Source organism: Callorhinus ursinus, unplaced genomic scaffold, assembly GCF_003265705.2.
Source record: "Callorhinus ursinus isolate GAN/ISIS: 27379988/994484 unplaced genomic scaffold, GSC_fseal_2.0 scaffold10, whole genome shotgun sequence".
Classification (NCBI taxonomy): Eukaryota; Metazoa; Chordata; class Mammalia; order Carnivora; family Otariidae; genus Callorhinus; species Callorhinus ursinus.
In genome coordinates, this window is record NW_027397072.1 from 24,684,767 (window position 1) to 24,698,473 (window position 13,707).

The following is a 13,707-nucleotide window of genomic DNA, read 5'->3' on the forward strand; positions in this document are numbered from 1 at the left end:
AAATTTCTAGCCTTTTAATGACAAAATCCTGGCTCTTTCTGAAAACAGCATTGTTAGATGTGTCAAATGATGCATAAGGCCTTCGTCCAACTGCCAAATGGACTACGATGCTGAGGGAGGACTTGGGATGCTCACAGAGCTTCCCTACTGTCAGCAGCAGAACAGCTCTTGAAGCACATTCCTCTCTACGTGAAACTCCCCTGCTCAGCAGCTTCAACTCCTACCTAAGGCTTGACTAGAGTATATTCTTCAAAAGCACTAAGCATGTGACTCTTCAGAGACACCCACTGACAACTTCATGCAACCTCCCTGTTTATAGTAGGCAAGTTCAGGGCTATGGAAAGGACCCCTTTTATCTGCCACCCACATCTCACAATAGCTGATCTAGACTGCTGGGCCTATAGCCATTTGACAAGAGGTGACAGGAAAGCTCCAGAGATGCTCATGGACATGAAAGGGGAAAAAAATCCACATTCCCAGAGAAGTCATTTTTATATCCATTATAAATACGTTAGGCGCTAGAAGAGAATGTTGCCTATATAAACCACAGAAGCCAGGCTGACATTAAAGCACAGCTGTTCTTCACCAAAGTATCTGTGGTGAGACAACAGTATTGGTCTCCTATCTCAGTTCAGAGAAGGCACCATCAAACTCATCAGACCCTGCCTCTTACTATAAATTCTGCCTCTTAACAAAATTCCAGCATTGAACACAAAGGGGTCATTTTAGGTGCCAGTGCCACCAATGCTAATGCTGAAATATGCATCCAGACTCTGTTTTCCTTGGGGACCACATACCAGTATGTTTTGTGCGTGTGTGTGCAATAACTGAAGAACCTCAGCTTCTAAATATCCCTGCTGAAGGAGAGTACTGGGTGTGTGTGGGAGTATATGTGTGTGCTGGGACAAGCATGGCAGATACTTGTAGTTCTACAGTGGGCTCTTTTCAGTGCTCTCCATCCAATTAATACTAGACATTAGTTAACCAGTGGAGCATAAAAATTTCATTTATTTCTGATGATGAGAATGACACAAAAGATGCTGGGTTTGCTCAATGGAATTAGTGTAGGCTTTTAAAAGGCATGATTTCTTTTCTGTGCTTTCTCATTCATTTACATGGTATATTTTATTCACTGAGCCTTTCCCCAGTGGTCTTAGGAGAGAAACTTCCATTCAAAACCACCTGGTTTCCCAGTCAGAGAATACTATGGGAAGAGTTAGAAGTAAGTGCTTGCACATACACCCCCAACTCAGTGAATAGGAGAAGAAAATGAGAGAGTAAATGAAACAGAAACCTCATTTCAGGAGTCTCCAGCAGAGAGATCTGCAATGAAACAGGCCTGCCAGAGACTGTTACCCAGAGCTGCTGCTGCGGACATTCAAGCTAAGAATTAGAAGGGGGGTTGGGGGGGTGGCAGGAGAAGAAAGGGAATTCAACTACTGTCTCTCCTGGCTTCACTGTGACTACCTCAAAGGGAGACAATCCTGGCAACTTTGTTCCCTCTCTTCACATCTCCCTCCTGTCCCATGTTCCTTAGTTCCTCTGGGGCTCTCCCAACAACATCTGAGAGGAAAAACAAGAGGCTGAGAGTGGATAGCACACTGGGGTTGGAGAAAGAGGGCAGAATGAATCAATGAAGAGGCAATCCCTAGGTAAGCCAACATCTGAAAGGGACAGCAAGGTAGGATTCAACAAGATGAAGAGGCCTACATTCTCTGAGAAAGTGTACCACATTGCCCACATCTGTGATGGCCAGGAAGAGGAACAAGGGGAAGGGAAGATGGACAACAGTCTTGAGAGCTAGAGCTAAGCTTGGAACACAAAAGTAATAAGGGCATTTCAAACATCCCGGGGGCCCCCATTAGAAGAGCATCCAATTTTGGCTGGAACCCCATGTAAGTCGATAGGGGCATTCTGCCAAGTACAGAAAACTTTTCTCCCAACTTGGTTGCTGGAGAGGAAGGAAAACCCTCAGAGAGTGACTGTGTTCAAGAAAAAAATAAGAAAATATGGTCTAATGGGAGGGAGGAGGTTTGCGGAAGGAGGAAAAGAGCTAAGAATGAGAGGCTGGGGTTTTGGAAACAGGGATTAGTTGATAGTGGTTGCAAATTGATGTGTCTAAAAATACAAATCCCGACACGTTCAGGCGGGAGCTGCTCACCGGTCCCCAAGATCTGGAAGAGAAGGAGGGGCTGGGAGGCGCGGATCGCTGCGGACAGCCTTCCCTCTCTGCCCACTTCGGAAGCCTTCTTCTCCGGCATCAGGCGGATCCTCAGCCGCCCTTCGCCGTGGTGAATCCACCAGCTGAACAGCTCGCTGAGGTTGAACTGGAGCAGTCCCGCAGTCGCCTCCTCTGGGGGCCCAACGCAGCCCTCAAGGATCGCCTCCTCTCCCAGCTCCAGCACCAGCTGCTTGGCGCGCCGGAGCTTGCGAACCGAGCCGCCCTTCAGCACCCTGGTCAGCGTCCGTGCCTGGGCAGGAGCTGGCGAGCTGAAGCTTTCTGTCCAGGAGACCCCAGGCGGTGGCCCCACCAGCCGAAGCAGTGGGGCACAGTCTAGAGCCAGGGAGCCGCGCGCCTCCGTCTGGCGAGCCCTCGGCTCCGACGAGGACGAAGGCGGCAGCAGCAGGTCCCGGGCATAGACGCGGAAGAGCGAGGGCACCACAAAGTCCACCGCCAGGCTCTTCCTCTGCAGACGTGAGTAGCTGAGCGGCTCCCGAGGCTGCAGGGCCGGCCCCACGGCGGCTGAGCCCACAAGCTGGCCGGTCCCGGTCCCGGTCCCGGTCCCGGTTTCTGTCCCGGTCCCTGAGCCCGAGGCTGCCACTGAAAGCAGCGGCAGCAGCAGCCCTAGGAGCCCTAAGGATTCCATCCCGTCAGAGAAGGGCTGTTTATACCAGTCTCCCTACTCTCTGGGATCCAGCCTCGCCCTTCACTTCCCCTCAAATGAGAAGGGTCTCCGAATAGTCCTTAGTCCTGAAAGGCTCCTTCCACCTGATCTGTGCGGGGATTATGCGTGCACTCGATTCTCTCGCTTTCCTCCAACTGCAAGGAGGCAAGCAGGAGTCTCAATAAAATGGGGCTAGAAGCTCAGGGGCGTGTCAAGAGAGCCTGAGCGCCTTGGGCTCAGCAGCTGGGACCCTGTGCCTCTGGCGCGCCGCGACGAGCGCCGCGCCTTCGTCTGTAGCTTTCTGCGCTCCGGAACAAGAGAAACTACTATGGTTGAAGGGAGGCGGCAATGGGGTGCAGTCCTCTCCTGCCCCCCGCGGCTTGAGCTGTGGTCTGTCTGCTCTCCAGCAGCCTCCAATCCTCCGCAACTTTCCAGCTGGGAACGGATGGCTCTGAGCGTTCTGGTGTCCTAGCTCCTTCCTCTGCGCTCCTTTCGGGTTCTGAGCTCCTCTCCTTTAGTGTAGGGGAAAACCGGGGGCAGGGGTTGCTTTCTCGCGCACCCTCCTGCAACCCTCCGCAGCGGGAAGTCTGCGGATTGCACTGCTCGCTGAACTTCTGGGCTTGAATCGAGCCCACGCGCTGTGAAGCGGAGGCTCAGGCCGCCGCCGTGCCAAGTTTGCAGCGTCCTTGCTCTCCCGCGTCTCGTCTGCTCAGACTTCTCAGGCACCGAAGCGGCCCCGGCGGCAGCAGCCGAATGAAAGCATTCTGGGCAAGAGAGCCTGAAATCTTGCTGCCCCCTCCTCATCCACCGGCAGCCGCGCCCCCCACCCCGCTGGCTTCGGGTGGCTGAGCAGAGGGCGGCCGAAAGGCGCCTCTGTGCTGTGCGACCCTCCGGACAGCAGTGACGGGATGTGCCAGCTGCTACCTCCACTGCCGCCCCCGGAGCCGCTGGATCGCATCTGCCTGGGCGCCCGCCACTTGCAGCTGGCGAAATCGCGAGCTCGCGCCGGGAGGGGGCGGGGCCGCGGCGGGGGCGGAGCTCGACCGCTAACTCCGAGCCGCGGCCAGGCTCACGCAGGCCCGCCCCGCCCTGCTCGCACCCGCCAACCAATGGCGCGGCGAGACAGGGTCCTATGCAAATCTGCAGAGGCCTCGGCATTCATTGAGAAAAGCACAGGGCCCGCCCCGCCCTCCCTCCATCCCTCTCCCCTCTCTCCTTCCCTTCCTCCAGATTCCCTGCCCTATTTCTCTGCTATGTGAAGAGGAGCGTGTTTTGGATAAATGGGAGGATTGGAAGAGGCCTTTGCAATCAAGCATTCTCCCTAATTATGCATTTAAGAGATTAAACGGGTCCGACTTCAGAAAAGCTGGTTCTGGAATAAAAGTGGAGGCGAGGGGAAGGGAGGAGTGGGAGGAGAGGCAGCACGACATCGCCAAATCCGAGAACAGCCTGGATTAGGGCCCTGAGACAGAATCTTCTCTGACCCTTCCATCACGATTTAAACGCATTTTCCTGGGAACCCACCATCTACACGAGAGAAGTTAGCAGCGTGGGGGTAGAGTGAGGATGATCTCTAAGAGTTCTTCAGCTACAGCAAGTACATTTCAGACCTGTCATTCATCCCGCGTTTTCTCAGAATGGTGCTTGAACATGTGTCACCTCCTTTAGTCTCTTCAAAGCAAATATTTTAAATTCCAGCTTTAGAGATGAGACACACTGAGCCGCCAAGGCGGTAATTGATTTTCTTTGGGTCACATAGTCATATGTGCATCTCAGGCCCTCCCTCGTGTGCTCTTATTCATACTGCTCTACTTATCCCTCCATGAGTAACAGGCCAAGATCTAGGGGTGACTTAGCTGGAAGGAATAATGATCGAACACTTGCTCACAGCCTTGGGAGTAAGAGTTCTTTACTGTACCTCTGGTCTCTCTTTCCCTTCATCTCTCCTGAGCTGCCAACACAGAACTCAGATAATGGCTGTGTTTATAACAAGTGGTTCACTAGGACCAAAGACAAAACTATAGGGTTAGGTTCACACAAATCCCCTCCATTCCTTCCTGTCAAAAGTTGATTGTCAGGTCTTGTGCTAATTGTCAGAGCAAAAAATAAGGCAAGATCCTCCCTTGAGGAGCTCACAGCCTGAAAGACAGCAGAGAAGCTTCCTCATAGAATCAGAGCACAGAGTGGAGTTGAATCTCTCTCACTGAGCTGCAGAGTGCTGCAGTAATGTCTCCCTTGCCTCACAGGAGGTGGTGGCCAAGCAGGCCTCTGCTCTCCCAGGCCAGGCTCCTTAGAGCATTGTGGTACTGCCTCTGGCAACTGGAAACCTAATAACAAAAGAAACTTAATCCCAGGAATATTTTGCTTCCTGCTGTATGTTTGGCAACTCACTTAATTTGACAGGTAACTGGCTTCTCAACTCAAACTGGGTACGCTGCCTTTACAAATTTAAGGGAAAAGAATGATCTGACCCAAGGAGAGAAAGGATGCTCCTACCTTGGTAGAGGAAGAGAGGGAGGGAGAAAGAGAAGAGGAAGGAAAGGGTATGGAAGTTAATACTTGGAAAGGATATGTTGGTTAATGCTTTCCTAGTATGGGGGCATATATGTTTGGATTTTCATCAGATTTCACTGGCATGTACACTGGAAGAATAATTTTCTATTTGAAATGTTAAAAAGACTCAAATGCAGGCCCTTTCACTCCTCATTCCATGCATTATTCTCTACATAATTCTTGTCCAAAGTCAAATTGATCGGAGTAATCTGTCAAGAACGATGACTCTTCTGCTACAATCAGTGGCCACTAGGGGGCTGCAGAGACTTCAAACTTCAGAGGAGCCACCAGGGTTTAACTTTACCTCCCAGGTAATGTCGGGGACCACTGCCTTGACACCTAGTGCACACAGGGGTCTCAATTAATTCTCATGCTTTTATGAATTCTTTCAGATTTCCCCTGAAGGAGGAAAAGTGCTTATCCCTGTACATTAAATCATACCAAATCTCCAAAATATTCCCTTTTTGTTAAGTTTATAAGGGAGGCAGGAATGAGTATTGATAAGTCTATTGGTCACTATGTATATGCATCTATAGGACTGTGTGTGTGTGTGTGTGTGTGTGTGTGTGTGTGTGTGTCACATCACACAGTGGCCTTTTGCGGGAAGGTATATATTCTTATTTCCATCACAGAAATAAAAACAGTTAAGGATCAGAGAGGCAAAATAATTTGCCCAAGGTCAAATAGCAAGCAAATAAAAGCACTGGAATTCAAACCAATGATTCTTTTTCTCTGAAATTTACACATCCCTCTGGAACAAATTAGGCCTCTTCCTCATGCCTACAGCTCTAATGTTGGCACCTGTAACCTGTATCTTTGCCATCTAGAGGAAGGGAGATGCGAAAGTGCAGCTATAAAGTGCAGGGATAAAAAAAGGATGAGCAGGAGTGACAGCTAACATGGCTTGCACACCTATTAAGGGCCAGCATATTTCAAAATAATTCCCATGCATTATCTCATTTAAGATTCCCAGTAACACTATGAGCAGAAATAATAGTATCTCTTTTTTACAGATCACAAATGGAAGCTCAGAGAGAGTGAGTTCCCAACAATAAGACTACACAGGGAATAAAATCTGTTGAAGGATTTGAACCTGGATATCTGATGAAGTCCATGGTCTCAAAACCTGGGTAATCTCAAAAGAGAGAAATGGAGCAGGGCGCAATAGACTGAGGTGGGCAGAGGGCAACAGAGGGAGAAACCGAAAGCCCACTCAAAAAGGGAGCAGCAGGGGGTAGGGTTGAGGGTGGGGGCAGAAAGGAGATACTGGAAGCCCTGAGGACACAGTTAATGAGATGGGCTGCTGTGAGTCACCTTGCCATTGACTTGACCAGTTAAGATGGGAGGCAGGAAAGTAAGCAGACCTCGAACCAAGAGAGCAAAAGGGCCGAGTTGCACAATGAAAGCACCAGGACCCTCTTCAGGAAACTCCCAATTTCTGAAAACGGAGAAGTGCACAACTCAGTTAAGGCGGGGTTTGGACTCTCCTCAAGGGAAACAGTAATCCAGGCAATGTGACTTAAGGCAAAACACAGCTCGCAACTGCAGAAAACCTGATGGTGACCTACAGGGTTAATTAAGTCAGGCATTCAGTTGGTCTGGGAGGAAGGGGAGGAGGAGAAGGAAAGACGGAAAGAAGGAAAATGGGAAGAGAAGCAGGAGAAACAAGGAAGAGAAGGAGAAAAAAGGTGGGAGAAAAATCGGGAAGTCAAGCTGAAGTTAGGCATCATAAAATACTCCAGCTAAGACATTTGGAACTCACAACTGGAATAGCTTACCCTGGGGCCAAGATCAGGACTTGAACCCAGAAGAAACATTCAAACGAACTGTGGATTTGTAGTCAGGAAACTTGTTTTCAATCACAGCCTTGCTTAAGAGGCTCTAGGACCTTAGAAAAACCCTTGATTTCTCTGGGCTCATGTATCAAATTAGAAAGACCAGGTATAGTCTTTAAGACACACACCCACTCTGAAATTCTGTGTGAGATTCTCCAAGTGGCCAAAGGGTTTCATCCAAGACTGGGGACCAGAGTTAACAGGCACTAGAAGGAGACTATGAACTTGCAGGGGAACCAGGAAAAGAGCTTGGACCTAATGCTAGTCAGAGAAAAATTAAAACAAAAACTTATTTTTAAAAAATGTCTCTGCCACTAGACAAACCTGAGCTTTGAATCGATAGCCAGCAATTGCTGACTGCTCATACATAAGGTGTCTTCTGATAATCATCATGCTAAGAGGAAAGTAATTCAACCATTATGTATTAGGTACCTACTGTGTGCTTAGATTTTCATGAGGTGCTAAGGAGAGAGACTGTGATTAATAAAACAGTCAAGGTTCTTATCATCATGAAGCCATGATAAAATTAAATTTTTAAAAACGTTTTATTTTTTGGGTGCCTGGGTGGCTCAGCTGTTTAAACGTCTGCCTTTGGCTCAGGTCATGATTCCAGGGTCCTGGTATCGAGTCCCACGTCGGGCTCCCAGCTTGGCGGGAAGCCTGCTTCTCCCCCTCCCCCGTTTGTGTTCCTGCTCTTGCTATCTCTCTGTCAAATAAATAAATAAAATCTTTTTTAAAAATATATTTTTTATTTATTTATTTATTTAGAGAGAGTGTGTGTGTAAGGGGGGGGAAGGGCAGAGGGAGAGGGAAAGAGAATCTCAAGCAGACTCCACACTGAGTGTGGAGCCCAACACAGGACTCGATCTCACAACCCTGAGATCATGACCTGAGCAGAATTCAAGAGTTGGACACTTAACTGACTGAGCCATCCAGGTGCCCTGATAAAGTTAAATCAAAAAAAAAAATACAAAATTGAATTCATACCTATGCTACAACTAAGCAAAAATTACAAATAAACAAATAAACAAAAAAACCCTGGCAGAAAACATTGAAAAATAAACTTATTGAGGTGGCAGAATTGTGGGTGATTTTTTTTTTCACAAATGACTTTTAATGGCTTTGTATAACAAATAATAATAGCATTTGATTCCTATTTTTTTTTAAAAAAAGTGTATCTGTCAGGATACCCAGGTTATGCTGTAACAACAACAACAAATCTCAGTAACTTAAAAACAAAGAAATCCATTCTCGTATTCTATGTCCATTTCAGGTGAGCAGAGAGCTCTGATCATCATAATCAGTTAGGGACCCAGGCTGATGGAGCCTTCGCTATCTGGGTCCTGCACCAACAACTAAATACTCCAGCCTGGAAACGGCTCATGTCATTTCCACTCACAACTCTGGATGGAGCTATCCATATGAGTACCCTACCGTGAGAGGCCCCGCAAGGTAGAGGCAGAAACATCTAGCAAACAGCCTTAGTGGCTCCCAAAGAAGGAGAAAACCTGCAAGTGTTGCATTATCGGACTGAGACCAGGAGGGGTCTAGGAGACAGAGTTACCCAGAGGAAAATGACCTAATTCTCTTGGGATCCACAGACACATGGGTAGCCCCGCTGCCAACAGAGAGCACAGCCTCTGAGTCTGTACCTACATCATTGCGGAAACAACGGAAGAGCTCAGCCTGCTCTTCTCTGTCCCTAGGCATGATAGGAGAGGCCACAGAAAAAGCCCTTCTCAACCACCAGAGAGTAACAGCTCTCTCCCGGAAACCATAAACAATCGCACATTTACTGGAGAGAGGAGCGACAACCAGAGAGATCATAGCAAACAGTTCACTACTATGTATTTCACGGCAATCCCCCTGTTTGCTGAAGCACAGTACGTTAGGGAGAAAGGGTGTGAACTATTACTGTAACTAACATGTGTTGGTCTTACCACCTGCTGCTATCCTAATATTTTCTTGTGTTTTTTTTTTTAATATCTTTTTGGCTGAGGAAGATGAAAATAAAATTTGGGGAATAATTTGGTGATCAATATGGTCTTCTCAAAAAGCCCTTTAAAGAGCTCCACACTGATGCACAGTATCCATTCCATCTTAGTTCTTTCTGATTTCCAGCCAACACAGGTTAGCGCCCTGGCCTGTGACTTCTAGTGGCATCAAGAAGGCTTTAGTATCTTAGAGCCTAGTCACGTCGATGTGATAGATCAAATGGACTGTGGGCAAGATAATCTCTGAGCAATGGATTACAGCTAATTGAATGATCACAGTAACAGTTCCCACCGGTCAGTCCTATCTGATCCATCATTTCACATCTCCACTGTCCTGCCCGGGCCTGTGTCCCTGCTTTCTTTTCTTATCCAGACCCAGGGCTGACTGAATCCCTTTGACGCAGCCCTACCCAGTTTAGGGACCAACCTTGGCTCCACTTAGGAAGAATTAAGATCAGAACTGACATTCATGCTAATCCCCCTCTCACTTTGAATCCTATTTCAAATAAATGCTATTTTTGTCTTGCTCCTGTGACCAAGGCTCACGTTATCCCTCATTTCCTAAAGGGCCAGGCTTAGTCCTGATCTTCCAGACAATCCCTTTTCTCTGAAGTCTGCTTTCCATTGTTTGCCTTCCCCAATGCCAGTCCTGTGCCGACTCAGCTATGCCCCAGTCCTCTCTCCCAGAAATAATGAACTAGGGATGCCCACCTTTCCTCCCTTTCCCCCTTCTTCTGATTGGGCCCACAGCCCAGACAGAGCATCACTAATTATCAAGGGGTGCAGGCCATGGCCATGGCTGATTAGAAGAGAGTCAAACATCTGACTCTAGAGAGACCGGTCCCCAAGCTAGGTGAAGCCAATCAGCTTCCCTCTCCAAAATCTGCAGTAGGTAGCAGGGACAGTGTGACACTGACATTTGAGTCGTGTTATTAGTGGGGCACCGGAATGCCCCCTTTCTTCAGGACTGATGGTTTCCAATAAACCCTCACTTTTTGAGCAAATTTTGGATGGACTCTGCTCCTGGCAAATCAAACTAAGATAAGCTGGGACACTTGCCCTTTCCCGCTCACTGGTCCTTCCTGGCACTGACTCTCTGCCTAGGTTCTGTGTAGACACTGTTCTCTAAGCCCAGAGGCACCGACCCCCAGCACTGCTCACCCTGCCATCCAGGACTGGCCCCCGAGTCCCCTGCTTTCTGTTCTGCACTGACTGGGAACGGAGTATCGGGGGTGGATTTGGTCAGCACTGGAAAACCTAGGACCATATTTTCAAAGCCACAAATCTAAACATGTGGTCTGACATGACCTCTATCTACAGCAGGTTTCCCCATACAGCAGGCAATTTGGATGTTGCAATGTTCATATTCTGCAGATATTTCAAGACCCTATAGAAAATAAAGTTACATCATACTGATCCAAAGCATCCAGGATGTAAGGTTATAATTCCAGTAAGCAATAACTAGGCCCCCAGAATTTGACAGCAGTCCTGTAAACAGGGAGAGCTACCTAGTTGCCTGAGGAAGAGCCTTGTACCTTCTTTCCCTTTCCAAGTTCCAAACCCTATCTAAAGATTCCTGGTGACTTGGCAGTCTCAGTATGGCCCAGCTAATCAGTTCTTATTCTGCAGAACAGACCCTCAAACCTCCCACCAATCCAGGATGCTTGGCCATGGAGAGTTAGCCAAGCCCCAGAGGCTTGCCCATTACTTTGAACACCAAGTGTCCACCAGTGGGAACCAGCTTCAAAGATAGCCCTGTCTCCTTATATTTGCACCCTTGTGCATTGCCCTCCCACACTAAATAGGGCTGACCAGTGTCATCAATAGGATATGCAACAATGATATTGTGTGACTTCTGAGTTTGGTCATAAGAGAGATGAGACTTTCTTGGATCACTTGCTCTGGAGGAAGCCAGCTTCCATGTTGTACAGATATTTAAAGATTTATTTATTTATTTATTTGAGAGGGGCGGGGGCAGAGGGAGAGGGAGAGAATCTCCAGTGACTTCCTGCTGAGTGCAGAGCCTCACATGGGGCTCAATCTCAAGACAGGACCTGAACCGAAATCAAGAGTCAGACACTTAACCAACTGAGGCACCCAGGCACCCCAAGATATTTAAGAAGCCATATGGAGAGGCCCATGTGGCAAGGGACAAAAGATTCCTCCCAACAGCCAGTCCTCACTTGCCAGGCATGTGAATAAGTCACTTTGGAAGTGGATCCTGCAGCCTCAGTTGCTGACTGTAGCCCTCTAAGAGGCCCTGAGCCAGAACCACTTAGTTAAGGCAAATCCTGACTCACATTAACTTGTGAGATGACAATATTTATTGTTATTTTAGATCGCTAAGTTTTGCATTAATGTGTTGTGCAAGTTGCAAATATACCACCCCTTCTTATTCATTAGGTTCTTCTGTCTCCCCTTTCACCTGCTTCCCCAGTCAAGCCATGCAGACCAGTCCTCCACAGCTGGTGCTGCATGTGCCCAAACATCCACCAACATGGGGTTCGTCCACCAAGGCAGTTCGTCTAGCAGCCAGGGGCAAGGTACCCCTCAAATATACCTCCCTGTTCTATCGACACTGCAAGAAAAGCTACACATCCCCTCACGGCCCTGGGAATGAAACCTTTCCATTTCCTTCTTTCTTTTATAGCACTTTCTTTCTGTTTATAAAAGCAATACATATTAATTATAGGAAATTTGGAAAATTCAGAAGTTTAAATAACCCATAGTCTTGCCACCCAAAAATAATGACTCAAAATTTGGATATATTTCCTTCCAGTATTGTTTTAAATTATTACAATTTGGCTCATGCAAAGTTATATCCTGCACTACTTTTTTTAACTTAACATTATATTGTGAGCATTTTCCCATATCACAGAACATTCTAGGGATTTATGATTTTTAATGACTGCATAGAATTACAATGTGTAGATGTACCATAATTTGTTTAAACAATCTCTATCTTTGAACTTGTGGGGTTTTTCCAAGTCTCTACTGTTATAAATTATGCCGTGACAAATATTCATGTACATCAATCTCAGCCCATGACTCTGATTAATTCTATAGCTCATAAATCTGTTTGCATTTCATTTCTTTAGATCCTTTAAGTTTCTTTGTAAAAAAAAAAAAAAAGTAACCATTAACACATACATAGAATTTAAAAGTTAAAAAACTTATGCAGTGACCGGGTGCCTGGGTGGCTCAGCCAGTTGAGCATCTGACTCTTGATTTTGGCTGGGATCATGATCTCGGGGTCATGGGATTGAGCCCCATGTCGGGCTCCACACTTGGAGGGGAGTCTGCTTGGGATTGATTCTCTCTCCCCATCTACCCCTGCCCCTCCCCACCGCTCGCTCTTTCTCTCTCAAATGGATGAAAAAATCTTAAAAAAAAAAAGTTAGGCAGTGAAAGTACAGTTTTCTCCCACCAGGGTTCGCTGGTCCTTCCACTGTCCTTTCTCCAGAGGTGACAGTTTTTACCCATTCTGGAGTATTGATGCAGAATTCCTCTATGTATATACAATCACCTCTGTAGGTCAGTGGTTCTCAAAGTGTGGCCCATGGACCCCTGGGGGTCCTCAAGACACTCTCAGGGGGCCCACAAGATCAAAACTATTCTCATAATACTATCAAGGCATTAGTCACCTGCTTCACTTTTATTCTCTCACAAGTATACAGTGGAGTTTTCCAGAGGCTGCATGACATGTGATTACATCACTACTTTGACAGCTAATGAAATGTGTGCTTGTGGATTCTTGGGCTTTCTAGAATTTTCTAAGACAACTGAGAACCCTTGATTAGAGTCCTCAATAATTTTTAAGATTGTAAAGGCCTCTGGAAACCAAAAATGTTTGAGATATATTGATAGAGACTTCAAAACACACATACACAACTGGTATCATGCCATATATACATATATATATATATTCTATAGGTTTTTTTCTTTAAATATGACAATATATCTTCGAGATTATTTCATCTCAGCACCTATAAAACAGCCTTAGTGTTTTTAAGGGACTGTATTTCATTCTATTTTATGGTTGTTCCATATGTATTCAACCAGTTCCTATTGATGGAATTTAGGATTTTTTTTTCAAACCTTTGCTTTCATTATTACTAGTATAAAACAATAAATACTGCACAGAATAACCCTGTATGCTCCTCATTTTGTACAAATGCAAGTACATCTCTATAGTAATCCATAGTGGTAGAATTGCTGGCTCAAAGGGTATGCACATTTAAAACAGGTACTGGGAAATTGCCTTATAAATATATCAATTTTTATACCCAAAATAGTTGAGAGTGATTGTTTCCTCATAACTTCACCATCAATCGCAGTGTATTATCAAACTTTTGATCACTAAAATCAGATAATTAAAAACATGGTATCCCACTGTACTTTTAAATTCCATTTCTCCCATTCTGAGTAGAAGAAGTATAT

The 13,707-nt window shown here is 46.6% G+C and overlaps 1 protein-coding gene across 1 annotated transcript in view; it reads right to left on the minus strand.

The window, feature by feature from the left end:
- ALK (ALK receptor tyrosine kinase) overlaps window positions 1-2,959 on the minus strand; it is a 678,620-nt gene extending 675,661 nt beyond the window's left edge. The window contains exon 1 of the mRNA XM_025867990.2: window positions 2,162-2,959. Coding sequence (XP_025723775.1) covers window positions 2,162-2,867 — 706 coding nt within the window. The 5' untranslated portion in view covers window positions 2,868-2,959. The remainder of the gene's footprint in view (window positions 1-2,161) is intronic.
- Window positions 2,960-13,707: the final 10,748 nt, after the last annotated feature.